This window comes from Amblyomma americanum, chromosome 3, assembly GCF_052857255.1.
Source record: "Amblyomma americanum isolate KBUSLIRL-KWMA chromosome 3, ASM5285725v1, whole genome shotgun sequence".
NCBI lineage: Eukaryota > Metazoa > Arthropoda > Arachnida > Ixodida > Ixodidae > Amblyomma > Amblyomma americanum.
Window position 1 is genome coordinate 55,751,629 of NC_135499.1, and position 21,216 is coordinate 55,772,844.

Here is a 21,216-nt window from a genome sequence, read left to right on the forward strand (position 1 = left end):
GACGTACGCGGAAAGCCATCCAAGCATCCGCCCCTCAACACCTCGCTCGTGGCACCGCCGGGCGTTGCCCGATTCACCTTCATCCTCTGCGATTTCCCCGAATTGACGCGGCCACCACATTGTCACCACAAGCCCACCAGTTGACGCACGCCACACCACCTGTTCCCACAAAACATGCAGGTAGCACGACAGGAATCAGACCACAGGCTTGAGCTCGGCTAGAAAAACATCTATCAAAGGTTTTAATACCATAATTTTTTTATTATTTGCTTTCTTTGCAAACATAAAGGTTGTCATAGTGTTATATGAATGGTATAATTTATCTTGCGCATATTGGTTTGTCTTTTATTCACAGTGCTTTATGCTGCCGTTATGTGCTCTTGAAGTGACATGTTGAAGATTTTTGATGAACTACATGTGCTTTGTGTGCTGTACGTATACATATGCTTCTTCTGCTTTGCCATCCATTCTGAGCAAGTGTTAAATTTTGGCGATGGGAAGGGGTGGCGCTTTGTCAGGCATTTCACTGCATTTTCGCCAATCTCCCAGACACTTGCACTTGTCTGAATAAACTTATATTGTATTGTACTGTATTGTGTAATCTGCCGGTTCGCTTTCAGTGAGCGAATTCCCACTGCACATGGGGCCGAAGTCTTGCGGGGACTGTCGAGCCCTCAGTCGAGCAACCGTGCCAGACCGCTATCCGGTACCTCACATTCATGATGTCACAGCCAGCCTGCAAGGTGCCACCATTTTCTCCAAAATGACCTCGTTCAGGCCTATCGTTAGATCCCTGTAGCTCCAGAAGACGTCTTGCAGACGGCGATAGCAAAGCCCTTCAGCCTGTTCGAATTCCTCCGCATGCCGTTCGGCCCTCGAAACTCCGAACAGACATTCCAGCGCTTTATCAGCGGCGTTTTGCACGGCCTCAAATTCTGTCGTGTGTACCTCGACGACCTGCTCATTGGAAGCAGTTCAGCGGACGAGCCTGAGACGTATCTGCGATCCGCTTTTCAGCGCCTGGATCAGCATGGCACCTTCGTGAACACAGACAAGTGCGAGCTGGGCACCCAGAAGCTAACCTTTCTTGGCCATGCTGTTTCGAGCTCTGGCATTCAGCCGCACCCAGACAAGGTTAAAGGTGTCGAGAAGTTTCCGCGACCCACCCACTAAGCGTCTGCTCCGCGATCGAGTTTCTTGGTCGCGTGAATTACTACCGATGTTTCGTACTTCAGCTAGTACGAGGACTTCGTATACCCACTCCACCTCCTTCTGTCGATATACGAAGGTGCTGCTAAGTGCATGGCTACTCTGGACGAACGACACCGAAGCTGTTTTTCAAGGGATCAAGAAACGACTCGCCTATATATGTCGCACTTCTCGCCTACCCGCAACCGGGAGTTCCTCAGTGCGTCATGGTCGACGCGTCAGATGCAGCTGTGGGTGGCTTCCTTATACAACTCAGCAAAGGAGTATGGCGGCCGATCGCTTTCTTTTCTCGGAAACAGACACCCAGTAGTCACAGCCATGGCGCATGTGCTCCCGCCCTTAATTCGTGCGACCGACGCCAACAACATAGGTCACGAATGGACGAAATTGATAGAAATGTTTGAGAAGTTTCTTTTAGCACGTGATATCACGACAGATGCTCGAAAGAAAGCACTCCTCCTGCACTACGTCGGTGAAAAAGTCTGCGACTTATTTCGCTCCCTCCCTAGCTGACAGCGCTATGCAAGCAGCAACGGCAATAAGCACGACCCAGGCCACGCAGAGCACATCGACGCCAGATGAATACGATGCCGCGCGAGCGAAATTGAATTCATATTTTGCTCCACGAGTGAACGCAACATTTGAAATAGACAAATTCCGTCAAGCTCAGCAGAACGCCGGTGAGTCACTGGACGCCTAGCTTCTGCGCGCGCCTCCGTCAGCTTTCTCGCCACTGTAACTTCGAAAACGTCGACGCTGAAGTGCAGAACCAAATCATCATCGCCGCAACATCGTCTCGCCTCCGAAAATATGCGATGCTCCATTCCCTCATGTCGGGCGCGCGTCCGCGTCGCATCCAAAAGTTGCCGGAAGAAACGGCCGGCAGATTGTGTTTGTGTGTGTGTGCTTGCCGCTCAGCGGCGGCGAACGAGAGACCCCCGATCAGTGTGGAGGGGGCGGCAGCCGGCACCTGGCGGACGACGAAGGCCCGAAGATGAACAGCAGCCACAAGGACGCCGCGGTTATGTGCGTCTGAGCGCGGGCCGTCCGGCGCGCTCAAGAAGCGGCTGCGTGCACTGGCCGGAGGCGAGATGCTGGCTTTTGCGAAGTACGCCGGAGAAGGGTGTTGCCCGAAAAGAGCAAGGTCTGCGCCTGGGAGAGGCGGCGCCTCCGTAATGGCCGTCGGGATACGGGAACCAGTGAAGATGCCTTCCCAGGGAGCCGACCGAAGGGAGCAGCGGGGAAGCAAGGACGAGGGAGAGCGAGCTGGAAGGGAGGACCGCGGGAAGAGAGGAGAGACGACCGAGAAGAACGGGACAGACGGGCGGTGGATGCCGAGACGAGAGGCATCATCCTGGTGGCAGCAAAGTTGGCTCAAATGTGCAAATAATGTAAATAAAGTCTCCCGTATTGTTCATTCCGTGGTGGTCTGGCTTCGTCAGCAGGAGCGTGGAAGAGTTAGCAAGAACCTGTCTGACTGGCGCAGTCGACACGACCACTGACATGAAGTGGACCGGCCATGCATGGGACTCATTGGTACGGCAACAAAGAGCCCAGGGCTGAGCGACCATCTCGGGCGTGGACCAGCAGTCCAAGCCATCTTCTAGAGTGAAGCAGGTTGGTGTCCTGTAGGTCCTTCCACTTGGCACTGTGACAGTTGTGTGAGCGGGGAAGACGGGAACAGACTAGTAGGAGGTAGTCAGATGGAGCTGGCTGTGAACGCCGAGGCAGCACGCGTCAGCGGAGGGTCAGGGTTGTCTTTCCCCGATGAGATGGCGCTGCTGAAATTGAAAATGAAAATTTCAGAAGCCGGATTGGCAAAGGAAAAATTGCTGTACGAGAGAGAGGTCAGGGAAGCAGTGGCCAGTGTAAAACAAGAGGTGGTGCGTCCGGATAATGGGGCGGGCATCGCGGAGCATTTCGAGGTAGGCCAGAGAGCAGTACAGGCAGTCCGCAGACTGGAAGGCTCGAGTGGCGGCACTTATGTCGCATTTGTGAGACAGGAGGTAGACCAGACAGCGATACTGGAAAGCTCGACTGGTGACACGGCGGCAGCGATCGAGAAACAGGAGGCAGGTGTCAACGTGTCAGAGGAGCGCTCTGACAATTTGAAGGAAACTGATGAAGACAAATCTGGCAGTGGAAATCTCTGTGCTGTGGCGAGCAGGCTAGCATCCGGGAAAGATGCAGTCACCGAGGATGTCAGACCTCCGGAGTGGTTGCAAGTGGCAGCCGCAGTGGCAGAAGTGGTGACTGCACTGAAGGAGGATAGTAGCAACAAACAGGAATGCGCAGACACAGCTGTGGCTTTAGCGGTCACCGCAGTAGAGCAGACTGCTAGCGCTGGCGCTGAAAGAGGGTATGGCAGGCATACAAATGCTCCAGAGCGCGAAGAGTCCAGGTGTGAGCAAACTGGCGGCGCTATGTCGAGGGAGACCGGCGGACGCGTGAGAGTGCGCACTCGTGTTGCGGTAGCAGGTGAAATTTTGTTTGGCAGTGGAGGCGAGATTGCGGGCCAACCGTGCGTACGAATGGCGTCACGGGAGTCGCAACAAGTGAAAACGACGCGACTGACGAATGAGCCTGAGTGGGCAAGTCACCAGGGTGGCAGAAAGACTAAGCTGCACTTTGCAGAAAGGTCCATGGAGAGGACGCGCGGTCAAAATTGTAACAAGTGTCAGATGGCGTCCTGTCACAGGCTGTACGACAGAGGACGGCCAATTGCACTAATCATCAGGAGGTACGCGCCGTGGCAGATGACCAGTAAGGGCGATTGCATTGAACCGACTGACTGCCCTCCGCCGCTGCGGGTTTAGAGCACACCGTGGCGTTCGAGATGGCAATTGTGCGCAAGAGATAGCGACCCCAACAAACACTAAACCTCCTCAAACTCTCCCAGAAATAGCCCATCAGGACATTTGGAATCTCCCCAGGAGGTGCTCATTTTTCCCGAAGACATCCATGTAAAGTCCCCACAACTAGCCGTGTCCAAAAAGTTGTGCGTCCCAGGGAAAGCCCCAGAAGGTTAATGCTCGATTTCTCGGCTCTGGCTCAATAAAATTATTTTTTTCTTTTTCATGCAGACTTCAGACATCTAAGCGCACATATGTGCCAAATTTCAGGCCCATGCTTATGTTACAAGTGGTGTAATACATCTGTCCACTCGCGTGAATGCAAGCTGGCTAGGCCACTCGGGCTTACCTGTTTAGATGAAATGTCTTTTAACAAGGTGAAAGTTTGGGCTGGTTGGTGCATGATCTTGTGACGGGAGCAGCGCAGCCCGAGACAGAGAGGGGCGGGACACGACGCTGAATAACAACCAGATTCTTCATGCACATTCGTCGAATATATACATCTCGTTCGTATAAGAAGGAAAAAAAAGAAGCATGAAAAACGCATAACATGTACACGTGGTAAAATATTAAGACATCGCACGCAGATAATCAATTTCTCTGTCACGAAGCGCTATTGAAGGTATCCAGACGCATACATCGCTCTTTTGTCGGATGTTGAAGGCTTCTTCAATCTGCCTGGTCCATTGATCAAAATATGACGAGATGACCATTGTGCTGATAAGCTGCGGAGCACATTCATGCTCTTTGCAATGTTTTGCTAATTCACTGCTGATGGCGCACTTTAGGGATCTTTCGTGCTCTCAAAGCCGTTTCTTCAAACAGCGCCCTGTTTGACAAATAGTAGGTGCGTCCGCATGGCAGAGGTATTTCATAAACCCCGCTTTTCACACATTTCACAAGTTTTTCCTGGTGCTTTTTCTTGCATTGATTTTTTCTTTGCTCGCTGTTGACTTTGGCGCACAAGCTTCTTAACTTGTTGGGTGCTGACATGAGCACTTTTACACCAGCTCTTGCGCCTACCTTTTTGAGACTGTGGGAAATGCCATTAATGCAAGGAATGACCGCGAACGGCTTCCTTTCTTCTGATGTGGTTGTGACATATTTTTTGCCTCTAAGTGGTTGCAGAATCTTTTCTGCTACACTGGATAGCAGTCTCGTCGGGCAACCTGCGGTTTTCAGCCGACGGTTCTGTGTGTCAAAACTGCCTTGAATTTCACGATGACAGGATTTGGGATGTACTAATACTCTTTTTCCCATACGAGTTGTGACTGCAAGTTTTCCAGTAATTTCACTTCTTTCTATTCTTTAGCCTGATTTGAGCCTGAATGTATCGATGTTGACTGTTCTTTTTTCATTAATTGTCCACAGCAGACAAGCTCCACAACACTTTGGATGGCAAAAGCCGTGAGGCATCATTTGCCGACAGGCTCAAGCACGCACGCATGCACGCGGGCACACGCGCACACACACACACACGCACACAGAGAAAACCATTTATCTTCGAAAATGGCTCTTTATTTTTAACATTGAGCATGTCATTATCACACACCTGTAGATGGGAAGAAAATAAAAATAAATGAGCTCAAAAAATGTGATTAACATCTTCAGTAAAACTAATGCTTGATCTATAAAAAGTAGGGCCCTTGCCCTGAACTACTCAGGCATAATACAAAATAATACCTCAAGTGAAATTGGTCCACAATACCGTCCCTTAATCTTGAACCTGTTAATGAAGAGACCGCCAATAAGCAACTGCCATTTTAAAGGCCCGAATGGGCTTCTAATTATGGCCGACATCAATAGTACAACTTTACTAATACAGGGCAGACAACCTTCAAGAGCTTTTGGGATCACATTTTCGGATGAACATGTACCCTGACAAATTATTGCTTTCGGACATCGCTCAATGGTACATGTTGACTATTTGGCACCACAAGCCTGCAAAATAAAAATCCCCTAAGAACAAACTCTGTGCAAATGGGAAGCCGGCACAGGAAAAGCAACAGCCATCGTGGATTAGAGCAGTTGCCACTGTGCTTTATGGCCCTAGAAGAGATGAAAAAAATAAAAATAAAAGCAATATGTCAGACGTGCATTCAAACAACAAAAAAGGATGGAAGTCCATGTAATATTCAAAATTTTTGCTGCTGCACATGCTCTCGGAAAATGTAGACATCACCTAGAAAATGTCGCCACGAATGTGCTTCGCGGAACGAGTTACAACCAGCTCTGCCGCACTATAGACATCTCTCTGCCTTCACTCTATGTCTCAATGGTACAAATTATTTTGACTCTTCACGAAACGTGCTCTGTTTTTGGTTTTTAACCCTACTGTACTATTTTTACGATGTCACTAATGCCGGACTTAATATATATGCACAGGAAAACAATGCATAATCCTGATGGTCTATCTCGCCTGTTATAATACCACATCAAAGTAGAGCTAAGCTATTTCCCTCATTTGCACTCCTCGTCTAAGAAAAAGCACAGGTAGACAATGGAAGATGCTGATAAGTTGTTTTCTTAGTCTACTCTTTTGTACCTTCCATTCACACTGATTTTTTTCCAATAGGTCGCTAATCCGAGCCATAGATGTTATTGGCAATTCTTTTCTTAAAGTAAGAAAATTATCGCTGGTTTATTGAACTGCTTGTTACGAACAGTTGTGCCTCATGAACACATCTTTTGCTAGCAGTTCGTTTCCAACGCAAGAGTTCCAAGAAGCGTGTTCAAGCTGAAATCAATACCGAGGAGGGGTGGGACCAACTCCTCAGAAGGCCAGACAAGACCATCTAGCTGGTACTCATTTCATGGGCTAAGAAAGTCGCCCCCACCTGCTGGCCACACAAAGCCCACCTGCCCTAAATCCCGACATTCTAAAGCAATAAAGTTGCTTCTCTCACCAGAACAGGCGGTGCGACGTGCAGCTGCGGCCTGCAGATGTCGCGAGAGCCACTCTTCAGTCTCCCTTCCGCTCGGGACAGCAAACAAGCGATCAGCTCTTTCCACCACCTCTGACGCAACTTGCTCCACATCCAGCAGCACTTTCACCTGGGAAAAACAAAACACGCAGTGTCACAAGTTTTTCGCCACTGCACCTTATGACTCACAATTTCGGGCGCTCTCGAAACTGGTCGCCTGTTGCAGGACGGGCTCCTCCGGCTCCTTTGACCTCGGATGACCTTGACTTTCCTTTTCAGGCAGCCAAAAAAGTCCCGAACCAACAGCGTCGAGCCGGTCAGGTCCGGGTGAAAGCCTTGTTGAGAGAACAGGCGAGCCACCTGACAGGAATGACATGGGCGAAAATTATGATGGCGACAACCGCGTTCTGAAATGTGCATGAAAAATGTGTAATCACCTCTTTGTAGTGCCTGCCTTTTAAAAAGCTCATTTTAAAGCCCCTAGTTCTCCATGATCCAGTGAGAAAATAGCGGATATAAATATTTTTCGTGGAAGTGTGTGCTGGAAGCCACATTCTCTTTTATTGTGCTATTATCGTTACAGGCATCAGTAAAAAATACAGTATGATAAGAGGAGGAGGAAGATGATGATAAAAAAATCACTGTTGTACCTTATTTGCAAGAATAAATGCCAGGAGGGGAGTTTGAGAACTCGGGAGAAATTGTTTAAAATATTGTTCTCATTACAATGCAGTCTCGAACTTTACTGGTCTACCTTAGCTATGTCCCTCCACCAAAAAAAAAAATGCAGACGGTGTGCAAAAATGTGGAAGAAGTGGTTATGTCTACATTATTTAAGAGGCAGTGCTTCAGATCTGCATGCCACAATCAAATGAAACCAAGCCTCCGATACTTTAATGCATGCAGCCTCCCGCGCAGTGGCTGCCACCACCGCCACTGCCATGCCGTCAGTACTAGGTGTTTCAAGCTGCCCAGTTCTGTGCTTGTCTGCCTGTCTTTGTTTTCCCATAGCCCATTCATCTTTGCACTTGAGCTGCCACGGTGGCTCAGTGGTTATGGCACTCGGCTGCTGACCCGAAAGACGCGGGTTTGATACCGGCCACAGCAGTCGAATTTCGATGAAGGAGAAATTCTAAAAGCCTGTGTACTATGCGATGTCAGTGCACGATAAAGAACCCCAGGTGGTCGAAATTTGTGGAGCTTTTCACTACAGCGTCCCTCATAGCCTGAGTCGCTTTGGGACGTTGAACCCCCATAAACCATAAACCAAAACATTTGCAATTGCTCGCAGCGCGATTTTCGCCCCAAGGAAATTAATACCTAGCTTCTCCTAGTGTCTGATCAGTCTGACGGTGAAGGCTGCTTTAGCTGCCTTAAAAAGCTAGTGAAAAAACTCCACCCTATAGGCCTTTTCACTGTTCACAGCTTGACTGAGCACACGTGCGTGTTGGACTGTGCCGTGCATGCGCAGTAGACGCCTGTATGAAATCCATGAATCAGAGCGCTGCTGCCACAGTCCAGTGGTAATATGGCTGCGCTCAAAAAGGCAAGTGTGAACAGGTCTATATATTCATGCCTTAGTTCCGAATATTGTTGTGTATTCATAAGTATTATTTCATCTCTCCTGCAGAATTCTGTGGATTCCTTGTTTTCAATTCGCAGAATTTAGGGGCCTTAGTCATCATTACCATCTCCACTATGGTAAGGACATATGCGGGCCGAAAAACGAGTTTTTTTTCTTCAAGAATGATAAATTTGTGTTTCTGATGGTTTTTTCAAGTTTAGGCTCTTTACTTTAACACAGTAATAATCAAGGCAAAATCAGGACTAGAAAATGGTGAAAATTGTATTTAAAGAGCACACAGTGCTTGTTTGAAGTCCAAAAGTGTGCCATCTTTCACCGTCCCGCGGTCTACGTGAAGAGGCTGCTCGCTATTGCAGAGCACTGAGATCAGCCAAGCCACGTTCTCTCAACGACCATGGCTGCCTGGGCTGTAGCTGCGCAAGAAATAATAAAGAAATACATGTCTATGCCGTGTTTTCCGAGCGCTGCGACTGGATCAAAATCACATGGTACGGATCGGGGATTGCCATTCACCGCAGCGTACATGTGTGTGGTGAAGCCTACTTGATGGGTTCACGCTTCGCCGAGATAGGCAGCTGAGTGGCGATCCTTCGGCATTTTAGTGCCAAAGCACTCATACAATCTTCAGAGCCAAGGAAAAATCTTGCTTGCATTATTCCAGAGGCCTCCAGGACAGCACCTCTTTCTCTATTTCATCTTTCACTCCCACACGCCTCCTCCCTTTCCTCACACAGCCCAGTTTGGGTGTTCACCAAGATGTGAGACAGCTACTGCACCATTTCCTTTCCTTAAAAACCAATTTTCCATCTTCCATCTTGCTTGTGTATCCTTCGTTGCCACAGCAACTGTGATACATGACAGAAAAAAATGTCCATCAAGCTGACAGCCGAAGCAACAGCACATCGCCGTGCACTGACGAAAAGGCGTGTGTCGAGGAGTTGGCTCCGATGGACCATGAGGGAGAAACTTATGGTGCAGGAAAGTTGTAGAGGCAGCGGCTTTTTTCGTGGACAGTTTTCCTGATTTGTGTAAAAGTTTGTTAAGAAAGTATGACTTCTTTTGTAAATAAACGTCTAATTTAACTTTCAAATGCGTTTTTCTCAAAATACAATTTCGGGCAACTTTTCGAGTTTGTCCACCTTGTTTTTGCTGCTTCTGATGCTCAGATGTCTCTAGGAAACTTTCCACATATTTTCTCTGAGCTGTGAGGACTGTTCTTATCCCCTTTAGATAACAGCTATTTATCACCTATTTACAAACAAATTTCAAGTTACACTCAGTAGTGTCTTGACAAAGTAGACTTTATAGGTTCAAATTTTTCATTATCATATTATGTATGTACTTCATAAATAGTTTTCTACACTCTCCAGTTTATATGGGAAAAAATGATGCATCAATGGCTTAATTATGGTTTAGTGAGAGAAAAAGTGGGGGAAAAAATTGTACACTTTGCACTTTGTCATGGCACAGAACAAAAACTATACTACTCACAATAAAAATAATTGAAGATATGAAATCAGCATACAGACCTACGTTAATAGCTAGAGTTTCATTGTTCTAGGTTATATATTTGAGAAAAAGTGTCTCCGAGCAGCATCTCCCGGTGTGTGGCATTATAGAGGCGTTTTCAGTGGTCTCTGATTACCCCCGTCACTAGTCCCTGATTGCCCACAGTTACACTACGCTCGGCAATGCTGAAAAGGTTTTTTTCCTTCCAGTTGAAGCCCCTTAGGCAGAGACCCGAAGGAAACTTAGGTTACACACTTCCCTAAGAGGTAGCTCGTAGAGTCTCCAAACGTTTTCCGCAATTGGCTAGCTTAAACAGCGCAGAGATAAGGGCTAAATGCAGGGACTACAACAGAAAGCCTCACTCACCAAAGCGAAAGTCAGGAAGGCACCCGAAAATGTCGCAAACATCTCCAGCAGCTCGACAACGCAGCCGTTGGCATCGGAGTCGAAGCGCAGGGCCGAAAAGACTCCGGGTACAATGAGGAGGCACCCGGTGGCGGCCATTGCATTGTGCAGCAGACCACGCTTGCCAGCTTCCTTTGGCCGGACCAGCCAAGAAGTGGACACGATGTACACCAGCCACAATAGCTGCAGTAAAAGAGTGAAACTGAAGCTCACAGAGCACACACTATGCCACACGGAAAGGGGGCTGACTGTAGGGTGACCCCAATTATTAGTATTACTGTCAGAGTCAGTAAGAAGGTGGCCGCTTTAGGGCTAACCTAGCCGGATAAGTGCGCTTCATATTTCATTGAACATGCAACAAAAAGCATGGAAACCAGCTGGCACCTTGATTTTTCTGTCCCTCACTGCCACATTTAATGCGAAAGCATTAGATAGCTCATCGACACGAAAACTCGGCGTCACCCAGAATAGTGGAGGCGTTACAAAGCTCGTGACTGGACAAAAGGGTGAGACGTCATAAAAGGTGGGAAAATAAGAAACTTTGGCTAGTAACAGTCAGTAATTCTACACACAACTGCAGACACTACCAAATATTAGAATAGGATCGGAATAGAATTCAAATAGAATTTAGGTAGAATTAATTAGAACAGAATTGGACAGAACAAGATTGCAATGCTTTGGCATTACTTGCACGTAAGTTCCTTGTCTCCGGTAAATTTATTCGTTGCCACTCGGGTCACCACGCCAGGAAAAGTTTATTGTTCTTGGTCGGCCAACACGAATGCGGTCACCTTCAAAGTGGTCAAGCCAGGCTATTTACCGTGGCTTCTGTTTTCAGAGCCATGTGATTTGGTAATGTGATATGACTGTAGAAATCTCGTATTTTACAAACAGCAGCGTCATCAGGAGGTTTCTAAGATATGTAGAGACTAAAGCTCGAAATAGTGTCTATGCAGGTATTTTTCCTGCTGTGAACCATATCTCTAGAACGTTTTCCTTCTTTCAGTTTCCCTTAAACCTCTCAGCTTAACTTTAGTTTTAAACCTTGTACAAGAAGTCGCAGACAACTGCACCGTAGAGGGAGTAGTGCGGTTCTGCTTCTAGCCATCTTGGTTTCAAATGGCCATTCGGAGATGAAATTATGTTGCTACGCTTTTGGGAGGCAAAGGTGACCCAGTGAATTGGAGAACTGCCCACCAAGTCGGGTTTTCCGGTTTCCCTCGTAAATATAAATTTAAAGATGAACTAAAGTTCAACCTTTCTCACCAGCACTGATGAAAACGGCCTTTCTATTAAAGCGCTTGCATCGGGGATAAAATGTTACTTCTTACTATTTGTACCAATGCTGTCACGTCGAATGACGAAACTTTTCAATATGAATATTCAGAATCAGCAAGCAAGCTGAAAATAAAATGCAGCTGTGTTTGGAAAATAAAGGCGAAATTCTACGCAGTGACTGTGGTTACCTAAACAGACTAAGACATAATTCTCGCTGATGTGTAATGATTAAATTAAATGCGTTCGGGGGCTGCACTCTCGAGACCTTTACTCTACTGATCTGAAATGAAAAATTTCTTTTGAAGAAGGTGTCCCTGATAGCTGCACCTATGTTACAACTGACCTAAGTGTAGAGCACAGGCACATTACTTCTCAAAGAAGATCTACCAGTGTTGTCGTTATTGCCCTTGGCGGACCGTGCATTTATATTCTGGTACATTAACTCATGTACCTTTAAGCACATAGCCTGCAGTTGAAACATGTTGACGCAGCAGCAATTGGAGTTATTTCAGACGTCCTGTCGACGCGGCTGTCGTCAACAATGCAAGCATCGCTGGTAGGCAGTTACACATCCGATGAGTCGCAGGTCAACGTGTTTTAGATGCAAGATTTTTATGCCCGTGATAGAGCACTGAGAAAACACTGTGGATTTTTTTGTTGTACTTGAATCTCTTTGCAGTGCAAAATTCGCATATCAGGAGCTGCAAAATAAAAAAGCACTAAAAGTAAAAAACAATGTGTACAAAAGCATGCTTACAGTCAGATACAGAAGCTGTCTGCGGCATGTCCGGAACTTGTGCAAAATAGCGAACACAAGTTGATTCCTGGACGCGTAAAGGCCTCGCACGATGCCCAGCGTCGCCAAGAACAGCAGACCACCGAGGAGGCGCTGACAAGCCTGTAGAAAGTCGAGTGCGAACAAAAACTGAGGGGACACTCAAACTCTGCCTTATAGCGTTAATGAGTAAATGCCCATATATGTCCATATATGCGGGATTGGTCATTCTCTAGTTTATATTCACAGATCGTAGGGAATGCTCATACCACTACTGCCACAGTGGTGCAGTGGTTAAGAGATGCGCCACTGCCCTGGCAGGTGGCTGTTACAAACCCAGCCACCGGTGGGGCTTGCGAGACCCAGGTTGCTCTTCCCGAGCAACCTCTAACGGCCAACCATTCATTTACCTGTCACCTGCCACTATGGGCACTTTGCTCACAATCCGGTGGCAAGTTGTGATGACATCGTAAGGCCATATGACCTATTTGGAAGGAGCCACATTCCACCTGCGTGCTCCGGCCACTCCAGCTGCAAAGCTTCAGAAGGTCCTAAGCGCAGACGTCAGGGAATTTTTTCCGACATGAGAGTACCTACGTTCTCTCGTTTAAAAAGAACTTGAGAGCGTCTGTGCACTATTCGCAGAGCGGTAAAGTGGCGCTCTGTTGCACCAGAAGTTCCTTTTGTTGCACATGTAATGCATCCCCGGCCCTGCGAAAACTTTTCTTGGCATTGAAGAGAAAGCTACAAGGACGGAGCATCCCTGTGCCACTCCAGTGAATAGCTCGGCAGCAAGAGAGCGCACCTGGCCACATGGCGCGTTGCTCGCTCTGCGATTGCTTCGCTCAGTCACTGGTGCAGCTGGCGCCATCTATGAAAGCTTCTTGTAACAGGATGTGTTTCAAAATCTGTTGTTATCAATGAAACTATTCTTGCTGGGACTATCTAGCATTGAAAATTTGCACGTATCATAGAAATATGCTTGATTTAACAAATATCATCAATACACTATCTTTTATGACAAACCGATTAACTGCAGCAGAGAACTAAATTCTACTGCGTATACGAAGAGAAGGCATGCTCCGGTTCTGTAGCTTTGGTTCCATTGCCAAGAAAAGTTTAGAGAGCATACACCTGGGTGTGTTGGTGCATTTTGAAACTGTGTGAGTTTGTGCTGCTAATTAGTGACCATGTTGTTTTCGAAGGGATTAGGAAACAGATGACACGCGAGATCAATGAGGTTCAATGAATTGCGTTATTAGGCGATGATTGTGCCAACAACCCTTCTGCGTCCTTGCTGTCAAAGGACCATATTAAAATCAAACAATCACCAAAAACAAAGAAAAATTGAGTAAAACAAATAACGTTTGGTGTTTGGTTTTAATATAATGTTATTTCCTCGCCAGATGAGCTTTCGTTGAACTTTGGACTATGCTGTAAAGGAACTGACGTACCTCGGTGGCGTATTATGTTAACAGTTTTTGATGTTGCTTGCGATGATGGGAGTGCTGATAGCACAGTTGATATAAGAATCTGATCTCAATTGTAAAAACCTGGGGGCCTTCTTAACCACATTCTTAAAGAAAATGCGATAGTTTTTAGGTTGCCTACTATGTTGTCTACGTTGAGTGTCTAATGTTCTTGCAATTTTTTCCGTCAAAACTTGTATTGGAACTGTCTCCATTTGCTCCTAAGAATATGATAGGCATGAGTCGTCACCTTTTAGAATGTTCAGGTACCTACCATTGGATTATCATGTGGGATTATAGTAATCTGACCCACTAACTAACCTTAACCCACCCACAAGCTTACCCTAACCCATTTTCTGTGGTGGGTCTACTTTAAAAAAATCTGGGGGTCCTTTGGAATTTTCGGAAACGATCCAAAGGTGTCCCATTAAAAGCGAGTAATGTAAATGACACTGAAGTATACAGTGTCATTGGCCTAGGATGCAACAAGAGCGAATTAAGGATGTTCAAGAGCAACACAGGAAACTTGATCAAAATGGATTCTTGGCGTCAAAGCTGGGCCTCACATTACAAAAGCTCAGACTGACTGCAATCTCCCATGCACAGCGGACAAGCAGTGCTGGTGGCCAGGCAAGGGAGGGGCCAGCCAGTGGTCCCACAAGGCCTTTGGTGGTGGCGTTTGGGCAGTTGGGGTTGCTAGCACATTCCCCAGACCGAGTGGTAAGATGCCGAAAGGCCTGTGCAAAAATTCCATATTGAAGGGGTGTCGGTAGTGCGACGACTATGTCGGTTATCAGGCCAGTGTATAAAGTGTCTATCCATAGCTGCCAACACAGGCCTCTAAAGGGAGTGTGCTGTGAGGTGGGGGGTCATATCGGCGCTCGCGCAAGTACTCTGCGTAGGAGAAATGCGTGCTCAAAACCTGCCCCACAATCTGAGCCGAACCCCTAACTGTCCCCAAGGCAACCTTGTTTTTGATTGCAAACCTAAGGACAGCTGAGTGCCCTGGCACCAAGAGGATGTGGTAGAAGCAGGCAGAAGCGACTCGTTATTCGTGCTGCAACGTGTTTGAGCCTGCCTTCTATGAAGTGTATACGAGCTTGCTACTAGTCTATAAGGATTACAACTGCCTGGTTAGCATTTTTTTTTTTTGTTCTCAATAATCTATAGCTCTCTATTGTGAGCTTCGAGGTCCAGGGCTGTGCAGGCATGAAGTTCAGTGCCAACAGCAACAAGCACCTGAGAGCTGCCAGTCTCGGCTACCACAGTGATTCCTGTCCCATATCTAGGCAGCGGCATGCATCTGTGCCACGGTGTAAGAACTATTTGCATAGCATGGTAGAGAGACACACTATATGAGAAAATTCTCAGATGCAATAAACTAACGGCAGAAGTGAGTAAAACTTTGTGACTTCTCCGCAGTTAGTGTTCAAACATCCTTTCCAGTAGAGGGCACTGGGTGGAAAATTAGCCACCACACTTTTTAGTGGAGTGCTGAAGTTTTCCACTGCTTCTGTCAATAAATGTTCGTTCGTTCAATCGGTCAGTCGGCACGTCCATCCGTCTGTTCATCCGTTCGTCCGTCCGTCCGTTCATTCATTCCTATGCTGTGAGGATTCTGTGCTCAGTCATCTGCTGTTTTCTTTGCAAAATTAGAGGCGAAAAATTTCCGCGGAATCAAAATAACGACGCCGTTCCTTTATCTATCTCTGATATGAAGTAGCGCTTACAAATAGTGGCTGCATTATCTTTCCGGTAGGCATATTAAAAAAATATTGCGCATAGCTTTTCCTGCACGCATTGCACAATGCAACTGCCTCTACTTCACTATTAGAACTGATGAGAACTTCGTACACTAAGCTCTAAATACGATTAAGCCTATGAAGTAAATTTAGCACAAAATCTGGACACGAGAAAGAACAGTGTCTCATTTTTGCACTAAATTCACTACAATGGAAAACCAACTAGCCCAACTTCATGTGCTTACATTAAGCCTATATGAGAGCAAACAGAGAATAACCTGTCCTCTAGTGCACTCCCCTTTAGGGGCAGGGTGTGCTGCCCATGTTCCAGAGTAGTTTTCGCTCACTAATTATTCGAACCTCTTATTCTCGGAAAAGAACGTGTATTCCCACTTCAATGCATACAGTAAGTTAGCAATGGGAGGAGGCTTTCAAACACGGCATCAGAGATCTTGAGGTTAGCAAATAGAGGAGGTTGAAACCATGGTTAAAATCTTCGTAAATACTAGAACTTCGCATGTTTTGAAGATTTAAATTGCTTCTGTTGCAAACCGCGAGTATTCTTTACTTCTGGTGCTTGAAATCCATCCCAGGGCCTACATATAGCCTACCCTGCCTCTAAAATCGACTGCACTAGAGGACAGCTTACTGCCTTTTTCTCCTATATTGGTGAATTCGTATTTAGAATGTATGAGCTTGAGCAGCCTAATTTAAACAGACACGAAAGGAAGACTGAAAACAAAAGCAATAGTGAGGCATTTCTTTTTCTTAATTTTCACACCCTGATATGATGAACCTGTCGCAGTAATCACTACACAAAAGTAATGCCCACTCACTGTTTCCATCTTTGATAGTGTTTCAGCAGCGGCACCCGTGTCTGCTTCATCACGTATGGCAGTGGAGGCGTAATGTTGATGCCTTGCTCGGAGAAAACAGCAAATCAAGTAGCTCAAGCTCCATATAACAACAGCAATCTGTAAGCACAGCCAGAGGAAAGCATTTTGGTGCAGGAAATTTAAATATAATTGAACGCAGTTAAAACTAACAGAATCACACTTTCCTGCTCTGCCCGGCAGCATGTGAAGTCCGTCATCAATGCACAGCAGTCTAAATACAATACGCCTAGGACAAACGATGATGCAAGTATGCAGCCACATTAAGAGCGTTGTTAGCGACCCATGGCATGGGATCAGTGGTGCAAAACAACAAGGGCGTTAGTGGTATTATTTGGCAACTTGGTCAGCTATGATTCTAGAGGTCAAGTGACAGCGTGACAATGGACATAACAAATAAAGCATCTACCATTGCCTCAACCAACAGTTGCATCAAGCTCTAACGTATCACAACTGCCTGTTATCAAACTCAGAGCTACTAAACACGAGATGCTCATCTTATGATGTTTACTGATAGAGAAACCAGAGCTGTAGCCAGAAAGTGACGAAGTGCTTATTGCTGATAACCACCATTATCAGCACTACGCAGTGCAAGAAGAACACGTCTGCTGCGCCAAGAGGAAGACACCCAACATGAATCCACGTAAGCCCGCTTATTCTGTATGTTCTTTGCACTGAAAATTTGGAGAAAGCTTAATAGGTGACAGAGCACCCCATGATCCCGTGCACAAGCTTCAACTGCTTTCCACATATTTCATTACTCCAGTCTGCAGCGCAGCAGTCATGAGCATATCACTCGAACAGTAAAGTATTCTCATCATTCAGTGTTCAGTAGTCAGTATTTTCAGACCAGAGCCTGCGGCAAACTGTTAGGTCCTGAGCTATAAGCTTGATTTGTCTATGTGGTGCTGTGCCTCTCTTCGTCGTCATTACCACCGACCACCTTGCTGTTTGAAACATGCACTCATAGAATGAGAAAATTAAGTCTGGGTTCAATACATTCCTGTACAGCACAAAATAGTTCTTGGAAAGGAACAATTTTATTGTTTCCTTGTTTTATGAGCTGCCCCCCAAAAATTAAGCATGGCAACGCAGTTGGGACTGCATTGTCATAAATCTTCACATACCTCATGGATGTTCCAGAACTGGAAGAGGTGTGACCATTTTAGTTTCAGACTTCTGTATGTTAAAGACCGCAGCTTGCAGCAAAGCACTGCAAATAGGGATAACTGGAAGATAAACAATCACAGTTAGGAAAGCTGCAAAGTTATTGGGCACAGAGAGGAAGGTTGCTCAGGAGAGTCAAAAACAATTCCTCTGGACTGTCTGCATGAGCGATGCTTACTTCGAAGTATGTCATCTCAAGACTGGTTGATGCAGCAAGGTCTGAGCGATGGACAGCAAACAACGAATACTCTTGGGCTTGGCTCACGTGTTCACTGCACACTGATTAGTGCACCGAAGCAGCTATGTATTGGCCACGGTGGCTCAGTGGCTTTGGCGCTCGGCTGCTGATCAAAAGGTCGCTTGTTCGATCCCGCCCGCAGTGGCCGTATTTTGATGGAGGAGAAGTACAAAAACGCCCAAGTGCTGTGCGGTATAAGAGCATGTCACAGAACTCTAAATGATCTAAATTATTCCAGCGTCCCTAATAGGCTATGTGCCACTTCGGGACATAATATTAAACCTCACAACTCAAAGAAGCAGCTATGCCAAGCACAGCACGTGCTGTGCTTCGCAGAGTGAGCATGCATTCATACTTGCGAGCAACAGAAGTTGTGCGACTGGTCTGGTCAAAATGTGACAGTCCCAGATGGTCCCTTTAGTTGAAAAGCGACAATTGCAAGGTAGTCGCACGCTGTTTAATTTTTAGCACTTCTGACCCTGAGTTGCAAACTGCTGGATCAAACAGCGGTGCCTCACTAGTGTGAACAGATGCTTGTTCTACACCTGTGTTTTCACTGTTGGTAATTGTCCCGACCATAAACTTTAAGCTTTAAGTGTGCGCCCTCTGTCCCCTTTTCATAGTGGTCGATGGACACTTGAACTCATTTTGTTGCCGCTCTTTCTTCCTTTTTTTTCCATTTTGTTCCCCTCCCCACGTATAGGGTAGCCTACTGGGCATCGCCTAGTTAACCTCCCTGCCTTTCCGTCCTTCTGTTTCTCTCTCTCTCTTGTCAAGACCGGTAACTCTCAGTGATAACGGGCCCATTGGAGAAAGTGACCTGCATTTCGTGCTAGCGAATGCGAGCAATGTCATTGTCGACTAGCTCCTCATACCTTAATGATGCGAAAGCACCGAGAGCAGTGAGATGGGGTCGTTAAAGGTGCTTGGCAAAACTGACAGACCACATGGAGCTATGTCTAAAATGTATCGTCGCGTCAACTTATTTTTCAGGTGGCCTAAAGTGCTGTTACACAATATCTGCAATACTACTGCGTTAATTGACCTAACCAACCAGTATTCTCCATGAATAGAGAGGAGAGCGGAGCCTTGAGTAAATCTGAATGAATTTGATAAGAAGCGTTTTCATAATATGTGAAGACCGCATATATAAGCGAGCTTCTCACCTGCAAAAGTCTTGTTGTAAGCGCTGCGTTCGTTCCAGGGAGCTGACACACGAAGATGGATACGCAGAATTCGACACTCTTGCAGGCACACATTGGAAGCACTATGACGGAGCTGAAAAATTCATGGCGTTTGTCAGTGCTGTCTGTAAGTTATTCCCCCACACTTGATTCTCAGCAAGTGGAATCACAGCGTTCCTCTTTTTGATAATTGCCACCTCTTCAATAAAAATAATAAAATACTGCCGATCAGAAACTATAGGTCTTGTTTAGGCAGCTAAATGCAACAAGCTAATAATTGATATTTCTCCGGGAGTATCTTTAACCTTGAGGCTACGCGAGAAACTTCAGAAACTGACGGCATTACTCGCACCTGCACGGTCCTGGAGTGAGAAATGACGGGACTGCATTTAGAGTCTGATCACAAAGGAAAAAGACACAAGCGCAGCGTGCAACAACTTAATAAGAAGCAGCACAGGCAAATTTGCCACTTGAAAAAAAAGACAAAAGGTATGTGCAGGAGGTGCCATAGGAACGTATAAAGCTGTCATACTAAGACCTCGTGCGTGCGTGCTGTCGTATTTCTTCCTTGCCCTTGTGTTGTCTGCACTGCTTTGTCAAGATGAATTACCAACAAGCCCGTTCAACCGTCATAGCATAGTAAGAGACATAAAAACTCACCTGAGCAAATTCAATGGTGCATTGTAGAGTTGAAACCTGAGAGCCAGTTTACTAGAACCAGGTTTATTTAAGCATTCATCACACCTGAGAGAAAACAAAAAAAGAAGGAACCTTAGGGTGGACACCAAAGTGTTTAATAGGAGACATTGGAAAATCCAGCTACTACAACCTCGTGTTTTTCAAAAACCTTTTCTTATTACCAAAAACAGCGACAGCATGACATGTAACTAAAGGTGTTCAGAAAACTTCAATCTGAACGTATGCGAAGTGTAAAGAAAGAATGCATTTGTCAGATGCTGCAGAAGGTAACAAAACCAGAGTCTGTGTTGTGTCAAAATAAAAAAATTGGGGAGACACTTAAGCTTTGTTTTAAGAATATGACATGATAGCGTAGTGGGTTCATTCACATACATGCAGAAGGTTATTCTCTACTTTACATTCATAGATCCCTGGGATTCCTCATATTATAGCCCTCCTGGCACATTGGTGCAGCAGCTAAGCGATGCACTACTGGCCTGCGAAGGCAGGATTTCCCAGCGGTGGGCCTTGTGCGGACCAGGTTGCTCTCCCCAAGCGACTGATCATTTAACTGGCACCTGCCGTGGTGGGCAGTTTGCTCACTATCCGGTGGGTAGGTTGTGAAGACGCAGCAAGGTCATGGACCTAGCCCTTATAAAAATGGTCTCTAGACTTTTTGTAGACCCTATAGCCATTCTTAGGCTTTTCCTTTAGTCTATAAACAGTCTAATGACCATCTATACACTCAAGTCTATAACTGTCTTAATTTCTTTTTGTCTGTAGACCATCTATAAACTAAAGTCTATAACCACCTTAATTTCCTTTTGTCTATAGACGGTCTATAGACTGACTTCTATAACAGCCTTAATTTCATTGCATCTATAGACAGTCTGTAGACTGTCATAGACTAAGGTATGACTATAGACTAAGGTATAACCAGCTTAATTTTCTATTGCCTACAGACTGTCTATAGAGTATAGATTAAAGTCTAAAACTGCCTTAATTTCCTATAAAATATATAGACTATTTCTAGACTAGTCTATAACTGCCCAAATTTCCTTTAGTTTATAGGCAATCTATAGACCATCTAAAGTTTATAACCACCTTAATTACCTTTTGTCTATAGGTGGTCTATAGAATATCTAGCAAAGTCTACAACAGCCTTAATTTTCCTTTGTCTATAGATGGTCTATTGAATATCTATAGACTAAAGTATATAACAGCTTTAATTTTTCTTAGTATATGGACGGTCTATAGACTAAAGTCTAAAACTGCTTTAATTTCCTTTCGTCTACAGACAGCCCAGAC

At 45.9% G+C, this 21,216-nt stretch overlaps 1 protein-coding gene and 1 pseudogene across 1 annotated transcript in view; one reads left to right on the plus strand and one right to left on the minus strand.

Annotated features, from left to right (window-relative positions):
* The first annotated feature begins 1,527 nt into the window (after positions 1 to 1,527).
* Positions 1,528 to 2,245, plus strand: LOC144123739 (uncharacterized; annotated as a pseudogene).
* Positions 2,246 to 5,560: 3,315 nt separating this feature from the next.
* The window catches only part of LOC144123740 (uncharacterized), a 189,058-nt gene continuing 173,402 nt past the window's right edge, over positions 5,561 to 21,216 (minus strand). Inside the window, exons 42-50 of the mRNA XM_077656508.1 lie at positions 19,891 to 19,974; positions 19,213 to 19,324; positions 17,769 to 17,870; positions 16,585 to 16,722; positions 12,520 to 12,660; positions 10,446 to 10,667; positions 7,175 to 7,345; positions 6,968 to 7,115; positions 5,561 to 6,110 (exon numbers count right to left, since the gene is read on the minus strand). Coding sequence (XP_077512634.1) covers positions 6,103 to 6,110; positions 6,968 to 7,115; positions 7,175 to 7,345; positions 10,446 to 10,667; positions 12,520 to 12,660; positions 16,585 to 16,722; positions 17,769 to 17,870; positions 19,213 to 19,324; positions 19,891 to 19,974 — 1,126 coding nt within the window. The 3' untranslated portion in view covers positions 5,561 to 6,102. The remainder of the gene's footprint in view (positions 6,111 to 6,967; positions 7,116 to 7,174; positions 7,346 to 10,445; positions 10,668 to 12,519; positions 12,661 to 16,584; positions 16,723 to 17,768; positions 17,871 to 19,212; positions 19,325 to 19,890; positions 19,975 to 21,216) is intronic.